Raw genomic sequence first — 13,749 nt, 5'->3', positions numbered from 1 at the left:
AGGTTAACTAAGGAAGAGGCAATCAGAATTGGAGTAGTTCCTAGGAATGGCTTTTGTTCAATCCATACTTCATGCAGTGTCTTTTCTAAGATCCCTGGATAATGGAATTGCTAAAATTACCAGTGGTTTCTCCTTAGTTTTCACTCAACTCTATTTCTTACCAAATTTAGATGCTGTCAACCCTTTTTCCTCTCACATCTTCCCCTAATTTTGATATTTAAAGTTACCTTTCTTAGAGCCTTTTTTTTTCTTTTTTGTATTATTTATTCTTAAGAAATGAGTTCTAGCAGAGCATCAGTGGCTTATACCTAGATACGGTAGAAATTTTTTCTACTGCCAAGAAAGCTTTGAAAAGAAGCTGCATTAAGTAATGGGTGGCCTGTAACCAGAAGGCAGTGGACTGAGGGGTAGACAGGAGTTGATGGGAAGAAGATGAAGGATCTAGGGGAGATTCATTAAAACAATACAGAGGCTTTGGCCATGAAAGTTCCCAAAAGTCTAACCCAGCCACTTACGTCCACTACCACCTCCAGGGGGTCACTCACTTCTACGAAAGTATTTTCTTTTTTTATTGTTATTATAATTGTGATATACAGAGGGGTTATAGTTACAGAAATCAGAGCACATTTCTGTTTAGAAAATGTCACCCCTTCCCTTGCTCTCTCCCAGTTTTTCCTCCCATCCCCACCTACACACTGTATAGTTGATTTTATGTATTTTCTTTTAAGACACTGAGATATACATTATTCTTGAAACAAGGATGGCCCTAGCTATACCCATTCAGTAGAGTGGAACTATGTTGACCACCTCCTGTCATATGGATTTCTGAATAGTATGGCTTTCACAATAGCAAGTTTTTTTATTATAAAAATAATAAAAGTATTTTTATGAAGACTTTTAAGTAGCCAATGAAGGATAACTATAAGAACACAAAAGCATAATGTGAGTTTCTTTAATAATCATCACTACCCATTCTTAGAAATAAAACATTCACAGCTCAGAGAGATGAAACACATTGTTAAAGTACGTTAACTGCTGTAGCAAACAGCTTCTAAATCTCAGAGGCCTAACACAACAAAGGTCTCTTTCCCTTTCTTATCATAATCTACTGTAGATCATGCAGAGGATGGGGGGGTGGGCAATCCTTCCGGGATCCAAGATCCTCCCACTGGATAGCCTTACCACCTAGCTAGCAAGTAAGAGAAGGGACAGCATAGAGAATCCCCAAACAGCTTTAGAGGCCAAGGGATGGACATCACTCTGACGTGTATTACACAGGTGATCAACCTTCAAAGGACAAACGAAATCTAATGATGGGCCAGGAAACACAGGTATGGATAAGCAGAGCATTCTCTGCCATTTGAAGCAATATGTTTGGGGTCACCTAACAGAACTTGACAGAGCTGAGAATGCAACCCATCACTAGCTCAACCAAGCTGAGGATACATGAAACCAGGCTTTAGAACTCTTCTCTTTTGTTTTATTACCACTCAGTTAACTCATTTCCAACTTTCTCTCTGCTTTCCCCATTCTTTCAGCCTCAGTGACCTCATCTTTGCAGCTGTTATTCCTTCTGCTTAGATTGCTCTTTCCACCAAGATCCACCTGGCCCACTGCCTTAAGAAGACTTTTTCCCCTTCTAGGGGAGACCTCCTTTGCAACCTGACCCACCCACCCCACTAGCCCAGTGCCTTCTTTACTCCAATTGTCTTCCCACCCTCTTATAGCCTAGGCTTATGATTCATAAATTCTCCTTGCTTTAAGATGTGAGCTCTTTGAGAGCAGAAGTTCTTGTCTGTTTGGCTTGCTGTTCAATCCCTGGCACCTGCAGCAGAGTTTAAAATATAGTATTTTTTTTAATGTTTGCATTGAGGGGTCACAACTGAGAATAAAAGGGAAGACATACAGGAAGATCCATGGGATGGAAAATATTCCAGTTTTGATGCTGTATTTTACAAACTGTAGAACTATTCTTACATACTTATAAAATACTATAATATTGGGCTGGGAAGGTGACTCAGTGGTAGAGCGCTTGCCTTACATGCTTGAGGCCCTGGGTTTGATTCCTCAGCACCACATAAGCAGAAAAAAAAAAAAGCCGGAAGTGGCGCTGTGGCTCAAGTGGTAGAGCGCTAGCCTTGAGCTGAAGAGCTGAGGGACAGTGCCCAGTCCTAGAGTTCAGGCCCCACGACTGGACCCAAAAAATATATATATAAACCATAATATTACCAAATTTTCAAGAACTGAAGAAGTCTGCATTAGCTCAAGGAGTGTGCCTTCTCAGGTATGCCACCTTCATGTTTTCTTCTCTGAATAACACTGATAGTGAAAAGCAGGCCAATGAAAACTTTGCTTTCATTCCTTAGCTAGTTAAAAATACATTTTACTCACATTTTTCCTCAAATATGTTTTAATAGGTCAAACGGAAAATTACTTCACATAATTCTTTTTAAAGTTATATCATGACCTTTAAAAAACACCACCTTGCCTTACAGAAGTGAAACTAACAATTTTCTTTGAAAACCTGTTCGAAGGGTTTTGTACCTAGAAGCATTTCTTTCTAAATTCGCCTTTCTGAAGATTTTTTAATGATTCAATGAGTTTTATTCATCTTAATTAAAACATACACACTTCAGCTAAAATTCTGAATCCAGACTTCAAATGTCTATTCTTATGCTTGTTGCTTAAAATCTAGGTTTCAAATGCAAAAAGGCATTATGAAATCTAAAACAGGATAGCAGACATGCTCACAGATTTAACAAATTAGTAAAGGCAGGGACAGGAATGAGAAGGAAATAAATATGAGGGAGAGAAAGGGGAATCTCAGAAAGAAGGAGGGAGGAAGAGAAGGGAAGAAAGGCTACAAGGATACCACAGCCTGAAGACATGCTTGTACCTTGCAGATTCAAGCAGCCCTGCCCAACAAGCTAGGAATAAGGAAAGGCATATGGATGGAGCCCACTGACTGTATCCTCTGAGCCCACATAGCAGGAAAAGACCTGCTTTTGAAGCCTAGCTCTGCCATTTATTCAACAGAAAAATCTCGCTCTCGGGCTTAGTTTTATCATTTGAAAATTTTAAATAATTTTAGCTAAGATTTTAAACAAGATTTTAAATACAATCATCTGCTTTATAAATAACGAAATCTAACTAGGAAGGTACTTGTACATTTCTGAAATAGCTGGGCTTAGTATGGCACTCACATAGTCCTAGCTACTCAGGAAACAGAAGCAGGTGGACAGTTTGAGATCAGGACTTTGGAGCCAGTGTAAAAACACAGAAACAATCCAGTTCTTTAAAAGAAAAAAACAAGCTGAAAAGAATGCATTGATTATACTTAAATGGCCATCATCAAGAATATTAACAGGAAGAAACACTGAGTAAGATGCTGGGGAAAAAAGGGCATTCTAATACGTTTTCGGTGGAAATGTAAACTAGTGCAACTATGGAAAGCAGTATGGAAATTCCTAAACAAAAACTAAAAGTAGAATTACCCTATAATCCAGTGATACCAGTCTTGGGCACTTATCCAAAAACTACACATCTGTGTAGAACAGACACCTGTATACCCACTGCAGCACAGTTCACAACAGCTAAGTTACAAAAACAGCACAGATAACCCACAATGGAAGAATGAATTTTAAAAAGTATGAGATAGATAGATAGATAGATATGTATATGTGTGTGTGTGTGTATATATATATATATTATATATATATATATATATGCACGTTCATATATACAATGGGACTTCATGTAGCCATCAAGAAGAATGAAATTGTCATTTGCAGGGAAATGGTTGGATCTGGAAAAAATCATACTGAGAGAAGCCAGGCCCAGAAAAACAAAGGATGCATTTTTTTCTTTCGTGTGTGTGTGTGTGTGTGTGTGTGTGTGTGTGTGTAAGACCCAAACTACAACTTCACATATAATCACAAATAGAGGCATATGCTTACACACACAGTCTAGTATAGTATATGCAGGAGTGAATCTCTATGTAATAAACCTTTCAAAAAGTTGGTAGCTTAACAAAATAAATACCTGAAGCTGAGATTGTAATGGGAAGGCTAGATGAGGGGACTGGATGAATGAAAATGGGAACAGGGTAAAAACACACCAAGACTACTCAGTGTACATATGTAATAAAGGAAGTAGGATATTGTAAGGGGGGAGGGAATGGATGAGATGGGGTAAAATGATGGAAGCACGGGACACTGGGATGGATGTTAAACGATGTTAAACTATAACCCCCTTGTACAAGCTTTTGTAGTTCAGAAAAAACAAATTAAGTTATATTTAAAAAATTATGCTTAAGGAATTTATTAAACTAAATTACATTCTGGTGTTTTGAAAAAGTCTTGGCACTCAGAAGGGTCTGTGAGAAGCTAAAGATGCCAGCTCCACACATAATAAAGTTAACATTTCCTCAGTATAAAGCAAGAGCCTTACAGTTCTCTAAACATCCTCATAACTAAAAGCATGAGGGGACTTTGTTACCCACCTATGTTCCAGCTTAAAAAGAAAAACAACAAGAAAAAGAAAAGAATAGCTATGTAAGATGGAAGCAAAGTATAATGAATTCTAAATTAAAACTATTAACAATAGCTGTTGGCCATTTTAAGCCACTTACCCCAATCAAATACAAATGTGTTACAAGTGGCTCAACAGAGTAAAACACTCCATACGCAACCAAACTAAACAAATTTGCCAAGGGAAAGCGTAATGGACCCACATGTTATGGTCTTTTCCAAAGGTCTATTCTTAGATGTAGAACAAACTACCTTTAATTAAAACCTTTGCTTATAAACATGCTTCCTGAGTAAGTAAAGCCCAACAAATGTGATATAAGTCCAACAGAGCACCCTGGAAACAGAAAGGACCCTGAGTGGTTTACAACAGTGTTCCGCATAACCTTTTACCCTTCCCCCAGGACAGCAAACATGCACACTTAAACTGAGAAAAGCCTTCTAAATTTAGATACTTTGAAATAATGCATCTTAAGCTATCTGTAAAGGTTTAGTCAATTATTTATGATGTCTCTTATCTTTAATAATGGGATATCATATTTAGCTTGTGATCAACATGGAAAGAAAGCTGTTATACCATATATTACTGTACGGAGAGTCAGAGTTTCCAGTCTATATTTAGTTCACATTAAAATGGAAGCAAAGACGCAAACCAAGCTAAAAATAAAATGTCCTACAAAGATGAGATTTTTTTTAATGGATCGAAATTTAGCTTTATTTGGTCCCTTAAATGCCGATTATATTTAACAGTGCTTTAACTTTGCAGTGCTGCAGTCACCTAATCTTCCATCTGCGAGAATGGAGATCAGTACTCACCAAATATAACCCACAGACCATAGTCATTGTGGGAGCTCACCAAGTTAATAAAATTACCAGCCAGATGCTGGGGGCTCACCTCTGAAATACTAGCTACTCAACAGGCTGAGATATGAGAATCAGGGTTTGAAGCTAGCTTGGGCAGGGAAGTTCACTAGAGTTTTATCTCTAATTAACCAACAAAAAAAAACTGGAAGTGGAGTTGTGGCTCAAGTGGTAGAATACAGACTTGAGGGAAAAAGTTAAGGGATGGCCCTCAGGCCCCAAGTTCAAGCCCCAGTACCAACATACACACATAAAAATTTTTTCTGTTTAAACAAGTTAATATTTTAAGAATAATTTTTAAAGCCTGAAAACTATATTAAATTTAAATCTTAGTGTTTTTAAACAAAGTTTAATTAGAATACAGTCACTCTGAACATATATATCCATTACCTTAAAATATTTGTGGTAAGAACATTTAAGATCTATTCTCTTAGCAATTTAAGTGTATAATACAGTATTACCTACTATAATCATCACAATATAGTTTATAATAGGACTTATCTATTATCCAGGACAATGTTACCCTGTCTGACCGAAACTTTAGACCTGGTGACAAATGTCACCCAACCCTTCCTTCAGCACCCTCCATGATTCTCAGAGTTGAGTAATTTTGACAACGACCTTTATGTACTACCTAGTTCTTCATAGAAAAGCTAGCCAACCACTTCCCTAGCCAACCACTTAATTCCTGCTCTTCTCTGACCATTCTCACTCTCCATGTTGAGTTTCTGAATATTAACCCTGGAAGTATCATTTTATCCTTATTTCTTAACCCACTTCTAGCCATAGTGCTGTTTCTTATCGTATTTGGATCATTATTCAGTTCCAATGTTCTAAAAGAATTTTAACAATATTTTTATTTATTGTTTTAGTTAAAAATGCATGAAAATGTACAATCATGCCCTATTAATGTGCTGCCACCTACAATTTGAAAAATTATGAAGTCTTCCCTGGTCTACTCTACCTGGAGTTCATGGTAAAATGGTAAGATGATGATGACAATGATGATGATGATGATGATGATGATAATGATGACGACGATGATGTTTTCCTTACAAAGACTGCATCTCATAAAGCAGAGAAAAATAAAAATCCTTATTTTCAGACACTGCCTTACCAGTAAAGTACAGAAGTGTATACCATGTTAAATTAAAACCAAGATACTAATTAGCAAATTATTATTCTCTTCCTACTAGACTAGAAGAGATATCTTAGACCAGGTTGCTGTTACAAAGTTCCGAATTATCTTTCCACCCACTGTTTTGGTACATTTTCTGAAGTTTAAAGACTCACTTGTGGCTGTTCAAAATTAACTATAAGAATATGTTAAATAAATCAGCAGTTATTAAGTCAGCAGTTAATAAATCTACAGGTATTTTGACACACACAGCTTCATGACCTTGGCTGAGATGACTCAAGAGATGAAAAGTCAGTGATATGGATAGTTTTCCCTACTTGGTTTGTGACAGTCCAACAACTGAAGTCTAAAACTGAGCATGAGACCTCTGACCACTCAACAATAAAATAAAATATGGCAACAGTTAGGATAAGAGATATAACAGATAAAGTACAAGATATGTATCAAAGTCTGGATTGTGAGTGGCACCTCAAAGGCTCATCTCTCTAACCACTCAAGAGGTTAAAAACTAGTGGATCAGAGTTTGAAGCCAGCTAGGCAGAAAAGTCTGTTAGACACAATCTCCAATTAACTAGGCAAAAGCCTCACTGGAGGTATGGCTTCAGTGGTAAGAGTACCAGCAATGAGCTATCAAGTTGATTGCAAGGTGAGGCACACTGTGATCAAGTCTCTGAACTGACAATAATAAGAAGAATAAAATAATAATAATAAAATAATAAAAGTCTGTATTGTGGAGGTGTGAAGTGAGAAATTGAGGTTGAGGATTGTAAGGTCCGCCCCTGGATGGCAAGCAGACTCCACCCTCCTCGCAGCAAAGTCTCCACCCAGTACCTGCGTTACCTAGGCAACTGGGACACCTGGAAGAGGTCACGTCTGCATCTGCTGAGGTCACATCTGAATTTGATGTGGCCACACCTTTCCCCGCCCATACCCTATATAAGGCCTAGCCCAGGCCCAGACGTGCTCTTGCTCTTGCTCTTGCTCTTGCTCTTGCTCTTGCTCTTGCTCTTGCTCTTGCTCTTGCTCTTGCTCTTGCTCTTGCTCTTGCTCTTGCTCGCTCTTGCTCTTGCTCTTGCTCTTGCTCTTGCTCTTGCTCTTGCTCTTGCTCTTGCTCTTGCTCTTCTTTTCTAGCTCTCTCTGCTCTTGCTCTGCTCTAGCTCTTTCCTCTCTTTCCCAGCCACGTGGAGTGCCAACCTTGCCTGGTCCCAGCAGGTCTACTGAATAAACCTACCCCTTACCTGGATACCACGTGAATGCTACTGTTCTTACCCCTCTCTTTGCTCTTTTCTAGCTCTTTTCTCTCTTTCCTCTCTTGCCAGCCACGTGGAGTACCAACCTTGCCTGGTCCCAGCATGTCTACTGAATAAACCTACCCCTTACCTGAATACCACGTGCATGCTGGTGCAGTTCTTACTCAGCTCTACCTCTTTTTAAAAACCTAACAAGGATCACATCTCATCAAGTTGAGGCCCATTTATCTCATCAAGTTGAGGCCTTGATCATAATTGTTTAATATTTTAAAATATTAATAAGCTTCTATGAATCCTAACATTATGAGTAAGTTATAATATGCAGAATTTCTGATATTCAATACACCTTTTGAAATCCAAAGAACATTTCACTCTATAATCAATAACTATAAACATGGCAAAATATCATAAATACTTTTATCAGCAAGTCAAACAAAACAAAAATTAAGTTTTACATTTACTTTTGGTAATGTAAAACTTCATTAATATGTTTTACCAGAAACCACAGATAACACAAAAACAAGAGTATAATCTAAGCTATTTACCATAGTTGATAAAGTTTAGTGGTACTCTCAATAAATTTGTCGCTTGACTTTATTTACTCAATTTATAACCATTTCTAACTTTTACTGCAAAAACTATAAATTCTACTAGCTAATCTTGATAAAAGTATGCATTGAAAAGTATTCATATAAACATATAATAGTACTTTATTTGATAGTACTGGGATTTGAACTCGGGACCTCATGCTTGTCACTTGAATCACATAGCCAACCTTTTTTGCTCTAGTTTGTTTTTCAGATAGGGTCTGAACAGTTTTTCCCTCTAAGAGATCCCCCCTATGTCTATCCCACAACATCTTAGCTAACAATTATTTTATTTTTTGGTAATCTGCCATTTGGGTCACTATTAACCTTTCTTCATGATTTTTAAACTAAGATTTCGAATGTTAAAAGCACTACTGAGAAAGTTCCCATCTTGTTTAGCCTTAATCTCCTACAAACACACTAAATTCCAAATTCTCAATTTATTATAAATGCTATACAACTCAAAAACAGAGTCTTTATTTTAAAAGTAGTAGTATTTTTATAGTAGTTGAGCAAATAAGAGCACTGAAGCAAGACTTGACTCATTAGTATGTAAATCTTACAGGCCATTCCTCGGATGCTTACATAATTTAGTAAACAAGTAGGCTCGGGGAAAACAAATTAATCTATAGATGTATCTATATCTACACATAGATACAGTATCTCTATCTATCTATAGAGATATATGGATATAGACACAGTATTTCCTTGGAGTCCATGGACTTTAGGGAACCAATTCTCATGAAACTATGTGTAGAATGAACTTTCACAAACTGATTTTTAAAAGAAAGCACTCAAAGCCAATGAATTCATTGGTTCGCTTTCCAAATGCCTCATCAAAGGCCCCCACTGGCAACAGATTCTGGCCTTCAAGATTTTTACACTAATATGAACGTTAAAATAAACAACCCTCAAGTATCCATGGCATTGTTTTGTGCCCTGTTCATGATCAAATGAAGACTCAACCTCACCGGCGGACAGCACAAGCGCCAAACACAAGAATAACACCTCATCCAAATGTCCACAGAACACAGATGAGGAACCTTTTTTCTACTGCAAACAACCAGGCAGTGCAGTCTGCTCAACTCTGCACTTCGCAGCACAGGGTGCGCTTAACCCACAAGCACCAGGCACCACCCGAGTAGCCTGGGATTGGGCAGCCGGCGCCTCTCAGGTTGGACCAGGAGCAGGCAGCACCCCCTCCCCACCCGCGACGGGGAAGGGAAGGCTCGCTGCACACGCTACTGAACGTATGCAAGTGAACCAGGGCACCCGGGCAGAGACGCAAAAAAGCTAAGCATTCCTTTTCAGTTCCTCAAGTGGAAACTCGTAATGGCACCTCGGCTTTTTCCCACGCTCCAGACAGCGGCTGGCTGGCTCCCTGCTCCCCGCCTCTGCCAGAGAGCGCCCCTCAACCCACCCTCCGGGATCCAGCCAGAATTAATCCTTCCCGCCCCCAGGCCTGAGTCCTGGGGCTCTGGCCCCGCCCCCAAGGCAGGCCACGCCCCGTTAGCCCACGCCCTCTACCCAGGCCACGCCCTCCAGCTCCTCTTGACCTCTCCCTCTGTACCCCAGAACGCTCCCGTGCGCTCCGGGCGCCCAGGCCATGCCCCATCCCCTGACCACCCCATCACCGCCCCCTGCTCCCCTCCCTGCCGCCTCACCTTGGTCCGGATCTGCCCGGAGGTGGACACCTTACGGATCAGTTTCTGGGGACCCTCTTGCTCCGCTTCGCTGTCCGATGAGTCCTCTCCCGGTCCCGCGGAGGCCGCGGCGGGGTGGCCCACCGCACCGGGGGTCCCGGCGGGGGCGGCGGCGGCGGCGGTTCCTCCGGCAGCGCCTGGAGGGTGGTGCTGGCTGCCAGCCCCGGCCATCCGGTCCGACTCCGACCCCTGCGGAGATACAGCACCGCCCGGAGGGGGGCGGCAGCGGACGTCAGCGGGCGGATTCAGCACTCGCGGGTCCCCGAACCCCCGCACCCGGCCGCAGCCGCCATCTTCCGCTCCCCCGGTCCTCCCCCTCTCTGCGATGGGAAGGGTCATCCCAGAGAGAGATCCCGGGGGAAGGGGGCGCAAAGCCTTGCCCAAGTGGGACCCCAGCGCATTCAGCCTTGGAGGATGTTCTAGGGTAACTGACTAGAAAACCACCAGAGGAGGGGGAGAGGATGGAACTGACGGACATCGAGATGCCGATAGCTAACACCTCCTCCTCTCCCTCCCCCAGGGGTCCTGGGGGTGAGGCTGGGGGAAATCTGCAGACAACCCCCTTATTTAGGGCAGGTAATGGTTATCCTCCCTTCCTTGGTTCTGGGCAGCAGGAGCACCAAAGGCCCACGGAGTAGAGAGGAGAACCTGGAGCTTCCTCCGGAACGGCCGCCTCCATGAACTCAGATCCCTCCAGAGACACTTGGGCCTTGTTGCAGGGTTCCAGAGGAATAAAAGTCCCTTTGCCCAAGAGACTGCCTGGAGCTGCGCCTGTGGTTTGTCTTATGACAGCCCACACTCACGCACACGCACGCACACTCACCCCACCGTGAGAATCATACCTCTCCCTCCTTGGCCTAGGACTTCGGGGGATCTTTTCAGCTCTCCCCTCGGTGTCTAGTTCCTGGCTCACCCCCACCCTCATAGAGCACACACGGAAGAGACGAGCATTTTCCGGGAGGTTCAACTGGGCTCTGAGAACTTTTCGTTTAGAAAGAGCGATCCCCTTTGGCTAACAGGAAACCGGGAAGGGCGTGGAGAGAGCGCAGCAACAAGAGAGGACACGCAGCCCTGAGACGACAAAACGCTAAATACACGTCTACGCTGAAGCACTAACCCAGACTGCCTGGAAGAAAACAATGCACTTGGCCATGTGAACGCCAGTCCCCAAGCACAGAAAAATACTCGAAGTCCTCGGAGAACCACTCCCTAGCCAAGACTACAGCAGGAGGAAATGGGATTAACAGACTGTGGCCACCCCTCTGCACACCCGCCACTGCTAGTTATTCAGGCCCAGGGGAATAGCAGCCTCCTGGAGGGTAAATAGAGTCCAAGCAGTGTCAAAGAAGCTCCGCAGGTGTGGAGGGGCTGGGCAGGAGGGGGGGGGGAGGTATTAAACTGAGATTCCTCTCATCATCCAAAGAGAACTCCAAACTGATGTTAGCTGTATTTCTTCAAATAAGAAGTCCCTGCCAAACTGTAGGGTCTCCACCTGGATGAAGCACTCAAATCTCTTTTGCATGTCCCTGCCCTCAAGTCCTCATTCCTTTCCTATTTTGTCAGTTGACTTGACCTTTAAAGCTCCTCCAAACTAAGCTTGTGTGTGTGTGTGTGCGTGTGTGTGTGCGTGTGTGTGTGTTTCTTCCTAGTTGCAATCTCATACGCCAAAATAATTTGATGTCTTGTTAGAGCTGCCAGTTCTAAAAGATTTTAAACTATGCAATCCCAGTACCGCATAACACATACTAGATTAAATTTATTGAAATGTAAGCTATGTTTCATTTAAATCCTCCAAGATAGATTGCTGCCTTCTTTTACTAACACAGAGGCTTCAATTATATATTCTTTACGAAAGGATGGAGCTGGGAGAAGTGAACTTCAAGATTCTATATCTACAAAAATATATTGGTGGGAATTCTTTAAACAATATGAATAATTGCTAATGATTTTCAATGTAGACAAAGGGTGAAAGAATAAATTTAGCTCAACTTTGTTTTTTGTTTGTTTTGAGTTGTTTTGTGCAGGTATTCAATTTGGGGCTTAGGTGCTGTCCATTAGCTTTTTTACTCAGTATTGTCATGCTATCACTTGAGCCACAGCTCTACTTTCAGTTTTTTTGGTGGTTAATTGGAGTTAAGAGTCCGCAGACTTTCTTGCTCAGCGTAGCTTCAACTGCAGTCCTCACATGTCAGCCTCCTGAGTAACTGGAATCACAACTAGGTTTACTAAACTGAGCCAGTAGCTAGAATTACAGCAAGACACTAGTACCTTTGCTTAAAAAGAAACTGAGTCACAAAAGCACAAACTAGGGCCAAAGTAAAAATCACATAATCACCATTCAGTCATTTCCACTTCACCGCACTAGGAAACAAAGGTCAGTTTTTCAGTTATCATACATTTTTATCCATGTATTTAGCTTAATATAGTAACATTTTACAGAATCCAAGTAGGGCATGATTCAACTGAGAGACACTGTCTAATGCCCATGCCTATTTGTAATCCTAAAAAGAGTAAGGATTACATTTCCCATTCTTTATGATTAGGAGTGGGGCAATTAATATCCCAAAGTTAAGGTACTCCTTATTTATAAAGATTTCACCTTTATGTATCCCTCTGTACATTTCCTTTATGATAAAGATTAATTAATTTAAAAAGAGTTAACCTTACATCCAGCTCCAGCACTAGACTTCAAAGACTCCTATAACAAGTTCTAAAAGTTGGTTGTGAATTTGAAAGCAGAGCCAATCATTTGTTCATGCTAAATAAATCTCTAGCACACAGAAAACTTAAGATGAAAATACTGTGTAGGCAAATGATGGAATGCCACCTCTCTGCACAAAATCAGCTCATGAAAACCCTCTCCCCTCAACCTCCTCTTCTGAGAGACTGATTCAAGGAATCCCTCATCTGAAGTACCCATCCTACTAGCTGCTTCTCACGTCTAACTTGTAAATTCTAAGTTTCAAGAATGAATATCCATGTGTATGTTCCAATGCACTTCTCTCAAAAGTACTGTATCAATGTCAAGATCTCAGTATTTTCAACAATTTTAATGCAGCTCAAAATGATAACTGAAACATTTCAAGTATATGGTTCACTGCTTATTTCCACAATTTGTAAGATTTTCTTTACCTTTTTCTGTCTTCGTATTTTCAGTTTTCATATAATCACTTAGATGCCCAAACCTTGGTGTGGAACTTATCTCCAACACACAAGTAAAAAGCTGGACATAAGCTGCATAAATACTGTCCTCAGGATGGGTGAAGCTGTCCACTAACTGAGTTTCTACTTAATAAGGTTTTCTTTAGTTATAATGAACATGCATAAGACCAAATATGCTGATAGCAACTTTATAAATATTAGGCTATTACTACCTACAGAAGTATTCTGAGTTATTTTCATGTGTGTGTGTGTGTGTGTGTGTGTGTGTGTGTGTGTTTGCAGTACTAGGGTTTGAACTCAGAGCTAAGGTAACTCTTTTGCTTGAGGCTGATGCTCTACCATTTTAGCCACAGCTCCATTGCTGGCTTTTTACAAAATAATTGGAGATAATAGTCTCATGGGCTTCAAACCTAATCCTCAAATCTGAGTCTCCGTAGTAGCTAGGACTATGAGCCACAGTTGCCCAACTTGAATTATATTCTTATTGATCACTGCTAATAACAAACATGATTGATATGCTCT

At 41.0% G+C, this 13,749-nt stretch overlaps 1 protein-coding gene across 2 annotated transcripts in view; it reads right to left on the bottom strand.

Moving 5' to 3' along the window:
* Positions 1–10,236, bottom strand: part of Dgkh (diacylglycerol kinase, eta) — a 147,885-nt gene extending 137,649 nt beyond the window's left edge. For both annotated transcript variants that reach the window (XM_013028420.1, XM_013028348.1), the window contains exon 1: positions 10,027–10,236. In XM_013028420.1, the coding sequence (XP_012883874.1) occupies positions 10,027–10,236 (210 nt within the window). The remainder of the gene's footprint in view (positions 1–10,026) is intronic.
* Positions 10,237–13,749: the final 3,513 nt, after the last annotated feature.

Source organism: Dipodomys ordii, unplaced genomic scaffold (genome assembly GCF_000151885.1).
Source record: "Dipodomys ordii isolate 6190 unplaced genomic scaffold, Dord_2.0 Scaffold1, whole genome shotgun sequence".
Classification (NCBI taxonomy): domain Eukaryota; kingdom Metazoa; phylum Chordata; class Mammalia; order Rodentia; family Heteromyidae; genus Dipodomys; species Dipodomys ordii.
This window is presented reverse-complemented; position numbering and strand designations above follow the sequence as displayed.